General features: G+C 37.8%; 1 protein-coding gene across 3 annotated transcripts in view; it reads right to left on the bottom strand.

The window, feature by feature from the left end:
• Positions 1 to 14,323, bottom strand: part of LOC139760373 (alpha-tubulin N-acetyltransferase-like) — a 48,014-nt gene that overhangs the window by 18,863 nt on the left and 14,828 nt on the right. The window contains exons 7-9 of one of the 3 annotated variants that reach the window (XM_071683467.1): positions 11,417 to 11,460; positions 7,919 to 8,103; positions 1,927 to 1,962 (exon numbers count right to left, since the gene is read on the bottom strand). In XM_071683467.1, the coding sequence (XP_071539568.1) occupies positions 1,927 to 1,962; positions 7,919 to 8,103; positions 11,417 to 11,460 (265 nt within the window). Of the gene's footprint in view, positions 1 to 1,926; positions 1,963 to 7,918; positions 8,104 to 11,416; positions 11,623 to 14,323 lie in introns of all 3 variants that reach the window. The other 2 variants (XM_071683465.1, XM_071683466.1) reach the window with 2 other exon arrangements.

Below are 14,323 nucleotides of genomic sequence, written 5' to 3' on the forward strand. Positions count from 1 at the left end.
CTTTTCAAAAACTTAAGTTATTCAATCATAAACCAAACTCAATGTTACCCCCATAATAATGTGGGTCAAGAAAAGACAAGCCAGGGAGAGGGGAAAATCAAACATGGCTACTGTTTTACATGGGTCTCATCTGCATATTTCTCTTCTAATTTTCTTGACAAAAAGGCAGTCCCATCCCATAAAGTTTGGGCATCTTCTAAAAAAAGATTACTTATCATACAAGGAAAATATATATACTTATACTGGAAATATGTTTCTCACAGCTTTCAATTTATCACAATAGCATGCATATATGCTTCTTCCAAATTGAAGCATGAAAGCCAAGCAATGACAACGAGCAAACAGCTTATAAAAGGAGTTGTTCAAGTTTCTTTTCATTAACAAGGATGTGAAAGGCCATATAATTCTTGCCAAGAGCATACGTAAAGAAACACATCAGAATAAAAATGAAAGTATTCTAGTACAAGATCAAAGATACAAATTATTGAAAATCAGCTACAGTACTATTGAACATCAAATTTACATTCTAACCCTTTCGCACTAAAGTATCAAATACCTAATCCCTAAAAACAAAAAGTTGGAGGACAAAGACTTTGTAGTTTAATTCTTCATTTTCAAACATGCATGTTCTCAATGTATGCAAGTATTTCAATCTTCATGCTTCTGGGGTATCTTGGCAAGATATAGCTAATCATTAGGAAAACTCAAGTTCAAACCCCATCTCTCCATGATATCACATTAAAGGCAGCTGATCACATATCTGATATGACTGCCATGGGAAATGTCAATTGTCCCTAGCTACATGCATTGCTGAGTGACGCCTTTTTTGTTTACCATTTGTATTTTTGACAAGGACATTATGGAAACTCATTTTAAGACGTCTTTTGGTGACATAATTGAGTAACAATGATCCAACTGATAAATATGGTTTGCAAAAAACTATTGGTGGAACTACCTATGCAGGAATATCAAGTGATCATGAAACTATGAGATAATATACAGTGCAGATATTGAGTCACTTACTGGTGATATATTTGGAAAATTTTGTGCAGATGGTGGCCAATCTTGCAAAAATACACATTAGAGAATAGGTCAGGTGTGTGATGGAGTATTTCAATGATATGTTTAGATGCTACAATTATTTCAGTGCTAATAAGGAATAATATTTGTTGAGCAGCACAAAACGGTCATGCTAGATAATATTACCATAAAAACAGCATTACCTAAATGATAAAACACTGAATACCAGTGATATGTTTTCAATAAATAACTTCTTGCACACAGAATACACACAATGCAAACATGCATAACTGCACATACTATGTCTTATGTGCCAATTGTATAGACATGTGCTTTAAGCTCTCCAAAGAACCTACCCGTATATATAAACCAAGAGTGTTATGAAACATATAATCCATCATCTTTAAGTACTGATTTATTGCTTATCTTTTGTTATCAATTATTTTGGAATACCTAAAATATCAGCATTAAGTAAAGGTCTCCATAAGAGTATCTCCTTATTTGGAAAAATTAAAAAAAAGAGGATAAAATACTTTGGAAAATTCAAACTCTATCATTTCTGGAAAGCCTTTGCTTAATGATGCGAAGGGTTAATCATTCATTACTGAAAAGTTGCTGAACAAGAGAAAACAAAAAACTACCATCATTCAAACTCCTTTTATAGTGTACTAGCACAAGTGTGAGATTTGGAAATTACTTTTTTAAGCTCATGTTTTCTTAAATGACATGACAATGAAAAAAAAATCTGAGAATAATATCATGGTGACTAAAGACTTTACCCTTCCAGGTTACTATACCTCATAATGAAAAATAATTTCCAGTTGTATAAAATGCATATGGCATACAGCATAGCATATTGTGTTAAGCCCATTAGGTCACATCCCAGCAAAAGTCTAGTAAACTTACATAATGACACCAATCCACAGAGCTCTGGTGACTTGACTGGGTTGTGAAGATGGACAAAATGATAAGAAGGTATGATAATATAATTTCAATTCCTTGATTATAGGTCAAAGCTTATAAAAAGCATGTTAGTTTTTAATTTCTTACATACTATTAAATCTTGTTTATCTTACCTTCACTCCCATTTCCTACCTGATGCATCTTTGCTTCTGTAAACTTTATTCTAAACACATCAGTTACTTGCTGAGATTTACAGTGAGATATTGCACAAAGTTTAAATTTTGTAACAACAAATTTTTTACAGAAAACCACTCCTTATCTATTTCAAGCCATCAAGTTTATATTCATAAATAATCTCTCAAGAAAATTTTAAGCTTACCAAATAAAGTATTAATACATTAAACCTGTACAAATATTATTAGCCAAAATGGCTTAGATGATGCATTAAAGAAGTGAGATACTTCTATTTTGTCACCAAGAGTTCAAGGCAACCCTTACTAGCTAAACTGCACAACGAAACAATTCTATCAGCAATATATTAAAACGCTCAATATTCAAAAATGCAGGGACACTTCATCAGCTTCTGATATTCAAGAATGGAGCAGCCATGAGCATTGTGGTCGCAAAGGATCAATTATTATCACACCAAGGTGTTTGTACTGAGCTAAGTGTGAATCTGGAAAGCATCAACTGCTATGAAAAAGGGCAACTTGTATACATATATCTATTAATTATGTTTAATTTCATTTCCACTCAGATGGGGCAGATCAAGTGCACTGAGCCCTTTTTCCTCTCACTCGAATTCTCATTTCACTTTTGGAAAGCTGACTGGAACAGTCTTTCACACATGTAAGATTTTCTACGGCACTATTTTACCCTGTCAACTAACAAGACATTTAGGAAATTAGCATAGATGTTTTCATAATACATTCATCATTCTCATTTGAGTTACTATCACAGCAAGTACAAACTATACTTGAATGATTACAAAAACAACATTACATTCTTCTCTTTTTCAAAAAATATACCAGTTGAAAGAACTATGAAGTATGTTACTATTTCATTAAGCTATTTAGTGCTTTACCAATATAAATTTTCTTCTAAAGTTCCCTTTTGAATTCAGGGCAAAGACATTAAAGATTCTTAATGTATGTAAAGCTTGAGTAAATATCTAACACATTAAGAAAGGAGGGAAGTAATGACTCATATTAAGTTGGGAGTAATGTAAGGCATTCTATATCACTCTTAACACCAATAAATTAAGACAAGCAAATCTCTATACCAACAGATTCAAAATTTTCACATCAAGTAATGTTTGGTATGTTGTGTGTATCACAACAAAATGATAGTGGAACAAGTTTATCAACCAATCTGCTTTTATAGCATGAAGTTTGTAGTTCAAAAGCTATACAAGTATATTTCAAGGCTTTTTGTACCTATAAATTTTCTGAAAACCATGCAAAATGAAAACATTAAAAATCAATCTATTTGCAACCATAAATTAAATTATATCTATCACAGTTCTCATGTAAAGCATGCACTATCCTCTTACATAAATAAAAATAAAAAAGTTGCATTTATTTACAACCATAAAATACAGTTTTCTAAATCCAGTAATACCTATAATCTTCTATTTAGACAAGACAAATGTCCTGATTGCACAATTATACAAGGGACAGCAAATGAGAAATGAATGTGTAAAGTCAATGAAGGAGTTACAGATGAATTAGCTTATTTTTGTAAAGGAATAATGGGTATGTACCTTTCACGTAAAATGTACCTAAATTAGAGATTGTCATCTAAAGATAAGCTTCACAAGCTACTTTATGGCTACCATCACTGCTTCAGCCGATAAACAACTCCTCCCATATATCATACAGCTCCAGTTCTTTCTATCCAAAGCATGTCTCTTGCCCACCACCATATTCAAGCCGTGATATTTCAAAGCCTCCTGTACCATACATTATTCTTACATTTCTGCTGTTTCCCCCTCCCCTTAACTTCCTCTGCTTCTGACAAACAGACTTTTCGTTGATCTCTCTTCATTTATCCTCTACATACGACCAAGCCATTTCAGCACACCCAGATTGGCCCTCTGTTTCAAATTTTACTCACTACCACATCTCTTTCACAATGTCCTTTCTCATATGATCAACCCACCACATGCCAAGCATCACCCCTGGCACTTCATTTCCAGCACATATACCCTCTTCCTATGCTAAGCACCAGAGGCCCATGGTTTGCATCCATACAACACTCTCTGGATTATCAATCCATCAGATGTACCCATCCCTGCCCTTATGAATGACCTTTCCTTCCATACACTTCTAAACACATCCTGGATCTTAACTCCTCTTCCATCTTGGGATTCCCTATGTCGTCATGACTCTATCTGCTGCCATGCCCACTACTAGATACCTAAAGCAATCCCTTTCCTCTAGGTTTTTCCCATTTAAAAACATGCAAACTCTACCCTGCTACATCTCTTTGTCTTTCTTTTCTTCAAGTGAACTTTGAACTTCCTTCTTTGATGCAGTCTCAAAAACTCATTCATCTGCGTTCTGGAGTTTGCCACCAAAGCCGTGTTATTCACCATAAGCAACTGGTTTACCTGCCCTGCCCTCTACATTCTGCACATGGCAGACCCTCTCCTTGCTACAACACCCTCACAACTACCTCCTTCATCAAATCCTTCCATATACAGATTAAACAGCAACAGTGATATCACACATCCTAAGTACAGACCCATGTTAGAAATGACAGCATAAGACAGATATGGTAGTAAGGGCAGTCTAAAAGGAAGTGCTGACCAGGAAGTGCTGAAACTGTTCAGACATACAGAGGATGAATGAAAAGACTAATTAAGGATCTAAATATCAGAAGAGGAAGGAGCAACAAGAAGGGAAAACTGAGAAAATGTAAAGATGGGGTACAAAAAGGCTTTTGAGGTATCATGGCAAGAATGTTTAGGAGGGTGAAAGGTATGCATAGGAGAAAATGAACTGGAGAAATGTGGTTTACACGGAATGATGTTTTGTCATTGGGCTAACCAGAGCAAATGAAGTAGTCGAGGGAAACCATGGAATGATCTGTGAGGCTTGGCTGTAGATGAGGGCTCTGTTTTGGTGTAATATACATGACAGATAGAGAATGCATAAGAACAAATAAGGCTGTTTTTCTCTTTCTGATGGGGTTCACCAATGTGGAAGATGGCCAACAAGTAAAAAAAATGTATATAAAATCCAAAAAAGGTAAAACAATGCCACTTCTCTCATTATTGGTATTAAAATGAAAGTAACATATGTAGAGTCTTTCTAAAACATTTCAAGTACAGTAATAACCATTTTATCTATCAATTTATCCATTCCCAATTTCACTTAGTAGATCAAATAAATGAAGCCTTTAAAATCACTTATACACATCCTCAACCAAATGCCCAGCATGGTAAGTGAAACAGAGCCTTGCACATTTATTAAAGGGACCCTTATTTTCTCAATTAGTACACTAAAGTGAATCATCAAGTTGGGCCAAACTTTCCATTTACACCATGTTTATGCATAAAATGCTTCTGATCCCAATTCATTCCTCTGGCATCCTTATTTGAAATATCCCTATCCCTAATCAGTTCTCTTAATGCATCTGGTCTCAGCATCATTTCCCCTTCTAAAGCCACACTGTTCTTCACCAACAAGCAGTTCTACTTTATACTTTTCAAACTGATCTAAGAAGACTTACACCTCTGTAATTATTACAATCACTTTTATTCCCTTTTGCCTATATTCCTTTATACAATGAAACAATTACCACTTTCATTCACTAGTCAAGCACATAAGTGCTTTCCAAGCTCCTATATGTATATTCCAGATCCACTAAACAGCAATATTACCTCCACTCTTCATCATCTCATTCATTATTCCATCAATACCCCTAAATCTTCCATTCTTTGGGAGCCCTATCGCTCTTCTTACTTCCTCTCTTGAAACGAAATGATCTATCCTAAATATCAACTGCTCTCTTCTTACATCGAATCCAACTGCACTATTTGATGCATGTTCAGAAAACAATAAGGGTATTACAAAAGTATGGTTAATGGCAGAACAGGTGGACAGCACTGCTCCATCATGGCCTACAATCAAGGCACATGATAAACAATCAGACCCTGGTGCTACTTTTGATTCCATAATCTTTAGGTATCCCTTCCCTTTAACTCCTTATCAATACTCAGTATTTTCTTACTATTAAAATTGCCATTTAACTGTCACTGTTTTCACTATGAATGCCATATAAGAATTTTGCCCAACTGCTATACTGATGATGAGGCTTTACTATAACATTCAAAGCATCTTTACATAAGGGCAAAATACAGGCATTCAGTCTTACCAGACTCTAACTGAAAGAGGTTATACCATGAGTGAAAAGTCATCTTTGGTAAAGTTGTACCTATAGGAATACAGTCATGTCAGGTGCTACTGGACTCCACCTGCTCAAGGTTATACTGCTAGTGAAAAGTCACCTTTAGTGAGGCTGAAACACTGGGAGTACAGTTTCATCACAGAACTTCTCACTCCAAAGGAGTGTAAATTTCTGTGACACTGGAAGTAGCACAGCCTTAGGATCCAGGAGCCTATGAAAAGGTCATGGGTAACACCAGGACTCTCAAAAGTAGATTTTTCACTTACAGTGTAAGCTCTTGCAGACAAAGCCCAGTAATACCTATACATTTTCTTTCTTTCTTTCATACTTGTTTACTATTTCATGCATTAGCAAGGTAGCACTAGCAACAGACACAGAAAATGACTCATTCACTCACATTAATTCTCTTGCTGTCATGTGTAACACAACAAAAGCAGGGCCCTCTATCCACAACTGGGCCCTACAACCTTTCCCTGGTTCAGTCCATTGACAGCATTGCTCCTTTATACCATATCACTCCAATTCAATATGTCTCATGCATGCCTTTCATCGTCCTGAATGTTCAGGCCCGAGCACTCAAAATCTTTCTCACCCCAGTCTTCCATCTCCAATTTGGTCTCCCTCTTCTCCTTGTTCACACCACTTCTGACACACATATACTCTTTTAATAACCTCTCCTTACTCATTCTCTCCAAAATGTCTACACAATTTCAGCTTACCGTCATTAGCTCTCTCACCCATACTCTTCTTACCACAACTCTCTCACCTTACCATTACTTAATCAACCCTCCTCACACTGCATATGGTAGTAAGACCACAGCTGAGAGCTGAAGAGGATATACCAAAAAGATTTTTGGACATAAGGTTATGATGACTGAGGAGACACTGTTTAAGATGTAAAACTGTCAGATTTGGTGGGAACAAGAAGAACTGGGATCCTAAGATGCCTGAGTTATCAGAGTCTGAACAGATGAGAAGGCATGAGGCATGCATGGATATAGAGTGAATTGGAGCGATGTGATATAAAGAAGACAATGTCCAGTCAGATGACAGAACCAAGGTCAAGTTAAACTATGGAAAGGTCTGTGGATTTTAGCAGTAGATAGGGGGCTCCAGTTTCAGTGAATTTTACATGACAGTTATTGAGCAGATGTGAACAAATGAGGCCTTTCTTCATCTGTTCCTGGGGCTACCTTGATAATTCAGGAAACAGTGAATAAGTATGAAGAAAAAATCAAAGAAGCAAAGATATAAAACACTGCACCTATTATTTCTTCTTAACATTCACTTTATATCTTCCTATAAAATTTTCAACAATCCCTCCAAAACGAAAATTAAAATGTGACCAGCATAAAGGTGTGTCATACTGCTTTTTAATAATGTTGGAGCAATGAGTCATATCTTTAGTAGCTAGGACTCCAAACAGGTTTCAAAGTAGTTCTATATTTCTCAGTTACAAGAAAAATACCTGTTATACCTTTTGGTGCACAAGTGCAAATAAAAGTATCTATGTGCACCAAGATGCTGTACAATTTAGACATAAAAGACACTTCAACTTTCCATTTGCTTGTGTAAGACCTACCTGGCGACTGTGGACCTGCAGAAAGAGATAATTTTTCAACTTTTTCCATCATCCCATCTTCTTCCACCAATGGCTGCTGATTGATCACATCATCCTCTTCCTCACCATCTTCTTCTGGTTCTTTGGAAGGAGAATGATGATCGGGGGAAGTGGCTGGTGTAGGTGCTATTGATCCCTTAACACTTCTGTTGAGATATGTATAAAATTACTAGGACTAGGACTATAATTTGGGGTAAAAAGAAAAACTACTGAACAATGCTCTCAACTTGGAAGGCTGAAGCAATATCTATCCCAACAGAACCTGATAATTATACTGTTCATAATTTTTCAACTCTATCTTGCTTCTTTAATGTCATTAATCCTATTTTTCAATACTGTGTGTATCCCAGTGTATGAGCAAATGCCAGTTGCTATCTCGGAAAGAATAAATGAAGGTACACTCTAACATTTACAGTTCATTGTTACAAACTTTGGCAACTACCATGCTCTGGAAAGGATAGCAGTTCTTAGAAAAATGGTGCTCAAGTTTGCAGAATAAGTTTGTAGTTCACCACTCTACAGTCCACACACTTCATGGGCACCTACAAGTTACCAAAGTCAACTGCTGTCTTGATAAGCTACGCATAGGAAAATGCATTGTGCAAAATCAACCTACTTGACAAGTTTATGCAAGAGTGGTGTAAGCACCTCAAATCCCATGCAGTTAACTACCCCTATCTTAATCTATATCATATATTTTGAGATCAGTAACAATGAGGCATATTTAGTAAGTCCAGTAACTTCAACTGTGATGATATTTATACCTTAAAAAAATCAACTAATACAATGATTACTCAAAACAAAATGTCTACATTCCCTAAAAAACCTACCATCACATTCTTAACCCATGACTGCCACAAATACAACCATCACCTTCTTAACCCATGACAAACACAAATACAACCATCACTCTCATATACCCCTGATTCAACAAACCTCTAACCAAATTAGGTAACTCATATAATGGACACATGACATTCACCACTCACATCACAATCATCAACACAATGGCCACAAACAAACTAAAAGTCCTCGGAATATGCAGTAGCACAATTTTCGAAAAACAAAAAGAATTCCTCAGTATCCTCTACAAATCATTTGTCTACTCCACTCTACACCATTCCTCAAATGACCGGTCATTCATCCTTTCAAAAGTAAACATAAAATAATTTTTTTTTTTTTTTTTTTTTTTTTTTTTTATACTTTGTCGCTGTCTCCCGCGTTTGCGAGGTAGCGCAAGGAAACAGACGAAAGAAATGGCCCAACCCCCCCCCCCCATACACATGTACATACACACGTCCACACACGCAAATATACATACCTACACAGCTTTCCATGGTTTACCCCAGACGCTTCACATGCCTTGCTTCAATCCACTGACAGCACGTCAACCCCTGTATACCACATGACTCCAATTCACTCTATTTCTTGCCCTCCTTTCACCCTCCTGCATGTTCAGGCCCCGATCACACAAAATCTTTTTCACTCCATCTTTCCACCTCCAATTTGGTCTCCCTCTTCTCCTCGTTCCCTCCACCTCCGACACATATATCCTCTTGGTCAATCTCTCCTCACTCATTCTCTCCATGTGCCCAAACCATTTCAAAACACCCTCTTCTGCTCTCTCAACCACGCTCTTTTTATTTCCACACATCTCTCTTACCCTTACGTTACTTACTCGATCAAACCACCTCACACCACACATTGTCCTCAAACATCTCATTTCCAGCACATCCATCCTCCTGCGCACATCTCTATCCATAGCCCACGCCTCGCAACCATACAGCATTGTTGGAACCACTATTCCCTCAAACATACCCATTTTTGCTTTCCGAGATAATGTTCTCGACTTCCACACATTTTTCAAGGCTCCCAAAATTTTCGCCCCCTCCCCCACCCTATGATCCACTTCCGCTTCCATGGTTCCATCCGCTGACAGATCCACTCCCAGATATCTAAAACACTTCACTTCCTCCAGTTTTTCTCCATTCAAACTCACCTCCCAATTGACTTGACCCTCACCCCTACTGTACCTAATAACCTTGCTCTTATTCACATTTACTCTCAACTTTCTTCTTCCACACACTTTACCAAACTCAGTCACCAGCTTCTGCAGTTTCTCACATGAATCAGCCACCAGCGCTGTATCATCAGCGAACAACAATTGACTCACTTCCCAAGCTCTCTCATCCCCAACAGACTTCATACTTGCCCCTCTTTCCAGGACTCTTGCATTTACCTCCTTTACAACCCCATCCATAAACAAATTAAACAACCATGGAGACATCACACACCCCTGCCGCAAACCTACATTCACTGAGAACCAATCACTTTCCTCTCTTCCTACACGTACACATGCCTTACATCCTCGATAAAAACTTTTCACTGCTTCTAACAACTTGCCTCCCACACCATATATTCTTAATACCTTCCACAGAGCATCTCTATCAACTCTATCATATGCCACAAAAAAAGCACTCAGAATAATACAGAACAATCCAACCTCAACATGTTTGGCAACCTATTCTTTACGTGAGCTTATGGCTACTCCCACACAAACCACAACATAACCAATGACCAACACCAAGCCTAAATAAAAAGCTCACCCTTGCCTCATACATATTTTTAACCTTACTCAAATACCCCCCCCCCCTCTCTCTCTCTCTCTTCCAACAAACACACATCAACAAAACATATTCACACAATAATGATTCAATAAGCACTAAACAGCCCCTCTCTCAACTAAATCTTAATCTCTTCTCCACCAGAAATGCAAGGATAAGTTAAACTTGCTCCTCTGCATTCTGGACACCCATCTCTCAAACATCACAATGCTGATTTAACATATCTCAAGACCTCTGTGCAAGAAGCAACTTCCAGTTGAAGACACTTAACAACTACACAATCATCCTACCATCACTCCAAAAAGACAAGCACACAATATCACTGCACTTCTTCACCTGTGGTCCTGCCCAGTAAATGAGCTCTGCAGGAGCCCCAGAGAATGGGACCTTAAGGCAGCAAGGTAAAGTAATGTACTAAGAAATCTTCAGAGGTTAAGTTATAATCTACTGGTCCACTATCATATCCCCTTGACAACATCAATGCCCACCATCCCGTAAAATCCACAATCCAGCAACTCCCAAAGGTTGCTAGATTTGAGACTGTAGAGTGTATATTTCAAGAAAATAAGTGTTGTAATGCAAATAAGGAAAAGTGAATATGGATAAAAGCACTGCTTCTAAGTTTATGTTTTGTTGTGCAGCAACATACTAGCTGGAGATTCAGTCTACTATAATATGTAGAAACAACAACCATAACTGGAAGGACATTCCTGCAATCTATCTATACACTCATGTATCCATTTCAAGCTCAACAAGTCAGTATCTCATAGCATGTCAATAATTACAAAGCAGTTTTACAAAAATATAATGCAAACAGTGCTAAAGTTATCCTCACCTGGATCCATCCACCAAGTCACTACTGTCTTTGCGACTGATAGGCTGTGAAGTAGCAGGAGGAGTGTATGGATGAGTACGAGGAGGAGACCCACTCCATGGAGTACGTAGTGGGGAGCCCGTATTTGATGGGGTTCGAGATGCAGAATATGATGTGGGAGTACGAGAATATGGAGATTCACCTCCAGAATTTGGTCCCCGCATCCACTACAAAATTTTAAGGATATAATTGACCAGATAACAAATACAGTTTGCTGGGGACTTATTAAAAGTTATAAAAAATAACTGAGAAACCAGAATTTAAAAAAAAATCTATCTTGTTTTCTGACGTGTATCCACTTGATATAAAACCAAAAATATGTAAAATTAATCAATCCCCTTCCTGTAGTTCAGTTCATCATGTAGAAGTAGTCAGTATGAGCATCAGGTTGGAGCATCTGGAAACCCTGTGTTAGAGTTGCCCTTTGCCAGTAGCATGTTAAGAGTGAGGCACTAAAGGCTAAAAGTAGCTCTGTAGTTCACCAGTTATGGAGACTCTTTTGCCATAGCCATCCCTTTGAGGGAGTTCCTGGAGGGAATAGGCATCAGAGATTACAGAATATAAATTGGAACAAGAGAAGGGGTCAAAAGAGGCATGCTCATCCTCCTTGAAGGCTCTGTATATGAATGTGTGTGGATGTAACCAGTGTGAGAAGAAGGGAGAGATGGGATGAGTATTTGAGGAAAGGAACCTAGATATCCTCGCAGTGAGTGAAACAAAGCTCAAAGGGAAGGGGGAAAATAGTTTTGGAATGTCTTAGGAGGTCAAGTCACAGGTTAATGTCAAAGTGAAAGCTAAGGAAGGGGTAGCACTTCTACTACGAAGGAGTTGTAGGAGGGTGTGAAACAGTGAAAGAAGTGAACTCCAGATTGATGAGGGTAAATATGAAAGTAGGTTATGAGAGAAGGGTGATTATTAGAGTTTATGCACCTAGAAATAAGAGTAGTGAGGCAGAAAGGCAAGAGTTACTGCAGGGGGTGAGTCAGTATATCAGCAATTTTGGTGAAAGGGATCAAGTCTTATTGATGGGTGATTTGAATGTGAGAGTGGGTAGAGTGGCAGTTGAGGGATTGATTGGGGGGATGGAAAAACAAGGAATACCTCAAATAACTTTTCCTAGCAACCAAAATTAGCCTTATTTCCAATGGCATTGGAGAAAATATGACTGTTTTGGCCTTGTGTTTACATTCAGTTGCTGAGAGTGCTATGGGCATTTGTTTCCACACAGACCTATCCCAGCAAACACAACTATCTTTAGCAAACATTCTTCACAAAGTGGCAGGAAGCAGAGGACAATGTTGTTTGTATACTTTAATTGTAACAATGAAAGGTAAAGTAAATCAGTCCACTGGCATAGCTACAAAAAACAAAAATACAAATCATGCTCTCCTAGGCTAAAATACTTCTTGTAAGTATTTGGAATTTTGCTTTTACTTCTCTTTAATGAAGACAAAACTTCAAAAGGAAAAGGGTGCAGAGGTGGAATGAGGTTGAGACATGGTGGCTTGTGATATGCCTGTTTGCATATGATACTGCATTGTTTGCTGAGAGTGAATAGGAGTTGCAAAAGATTATATAAGTGTGTTTTATGGTGAGTGTAAGCATAACTGAAAGAAGATGAATGTAAGTAATAGGAAAGTCAAGGTGTTTGAAAAGAAACAGTGAAAGAAGAAGTGTACTGTTTTATAGATATGGAAGGAGAAAGAGTGGAAGAGATGAGAAAATTCCAGTATTTAGGAGCTATCCTGAGTACGTTTAGTGATAAAGGAAAAAACAACACAAGGTAGAAGAGTCTTTGGGTCTCTTAATGGAAGAATGAAGGGTAGAAGTGTAAGTACCGAAGTGAAGAGAGGATTATGGGACAGCATACTCCTCTCAACCCTGACCTATGCAGCTGAAACATGTACATGAAATGAGTCACAGAGGTCAAAAATCCAGACTGTGGAAATGAGCTATCAGAGAGAAGCATGCCACATGATTAGATAGAACCAAAAAAGAAATGAGGGGATGCATGGAAGATCTATTATGGCAGGGAATGCAAAGGGAATGAATGGTGGAGTGGTAGAGTGGGTGAAACATAATACTTTGATGTGCTTTGGGCACAGGGAAAGAATGCATGGTGGGAAGTTTATACAGAGAGTGTACGGTAGAATGATTAATGGGGTTAGTGTGAGAAGACCCCCTGTGACATGGGAAAACAGACTGAAAAGGTACTGGAGAGAAAGAGAAATGGTATATGGAAGAGAGGCATATAAGGACAGGGACAAGTGGAGATACTTTTGCTGTGGCCATCCCCTTGAGAGGATTTCCCAGAGGGAATGGGCATCAGAGATACAGATATGGAGAGAGATAAAATTTGGAGTCTATCAATATGTTTATGTTCCACATGTTATTTCCAGGGTACCTTTAAAATCCATATCTAACTAAAGAGCTGATCCATAAAAGACTCAGATCATCTGTGATGAAGTAATCCATTCTGAAATATTACCACTGCACTCAATCATTCACCCTCCAGATCATGTTGAGCAATCAAGTGTTCATTTATAGCTCATTCAGTCTCAACTAACAAATCCCCAGTTCATTTCAAGTGACTCAGTAGAGTTAGCAAGATGTCAAGCACCATGGTATCTACAAAGCCACCCAATCTTTCAAACCGAAGTAATTCTACCATTCTGCCTAGAATAAAGTTCTCTACATTATCTCAGAATAGTATAAAACTCAGGTAATACTAGAAATTACCAAACTATGACGATAAGAGCAAACAGTTGGAGGTCCTTCACCCATGCAACACAACTGATCTCACTCAACTGGTTTTGCTTTAAAACTCTTTACAAGTCTGGTTTGAGTGAAATAAATCTAAACATTATG

Source organism: Panulirus ornatus, chromosome 36 (genome assembly GCF_036320965.1).
Source record: "Panulirus ornatus isolate Po-2019 chromosome 36, ASM3632096v1, whole genome shotgun sequence".
NCBI classification, from domain to species: domain Eukaryota; kingdom Metazoa; phylum Arthropoda; class Malacostraca; order Decapoda; family Palinuridae; genus Panulirus; species Panulirus ornatus.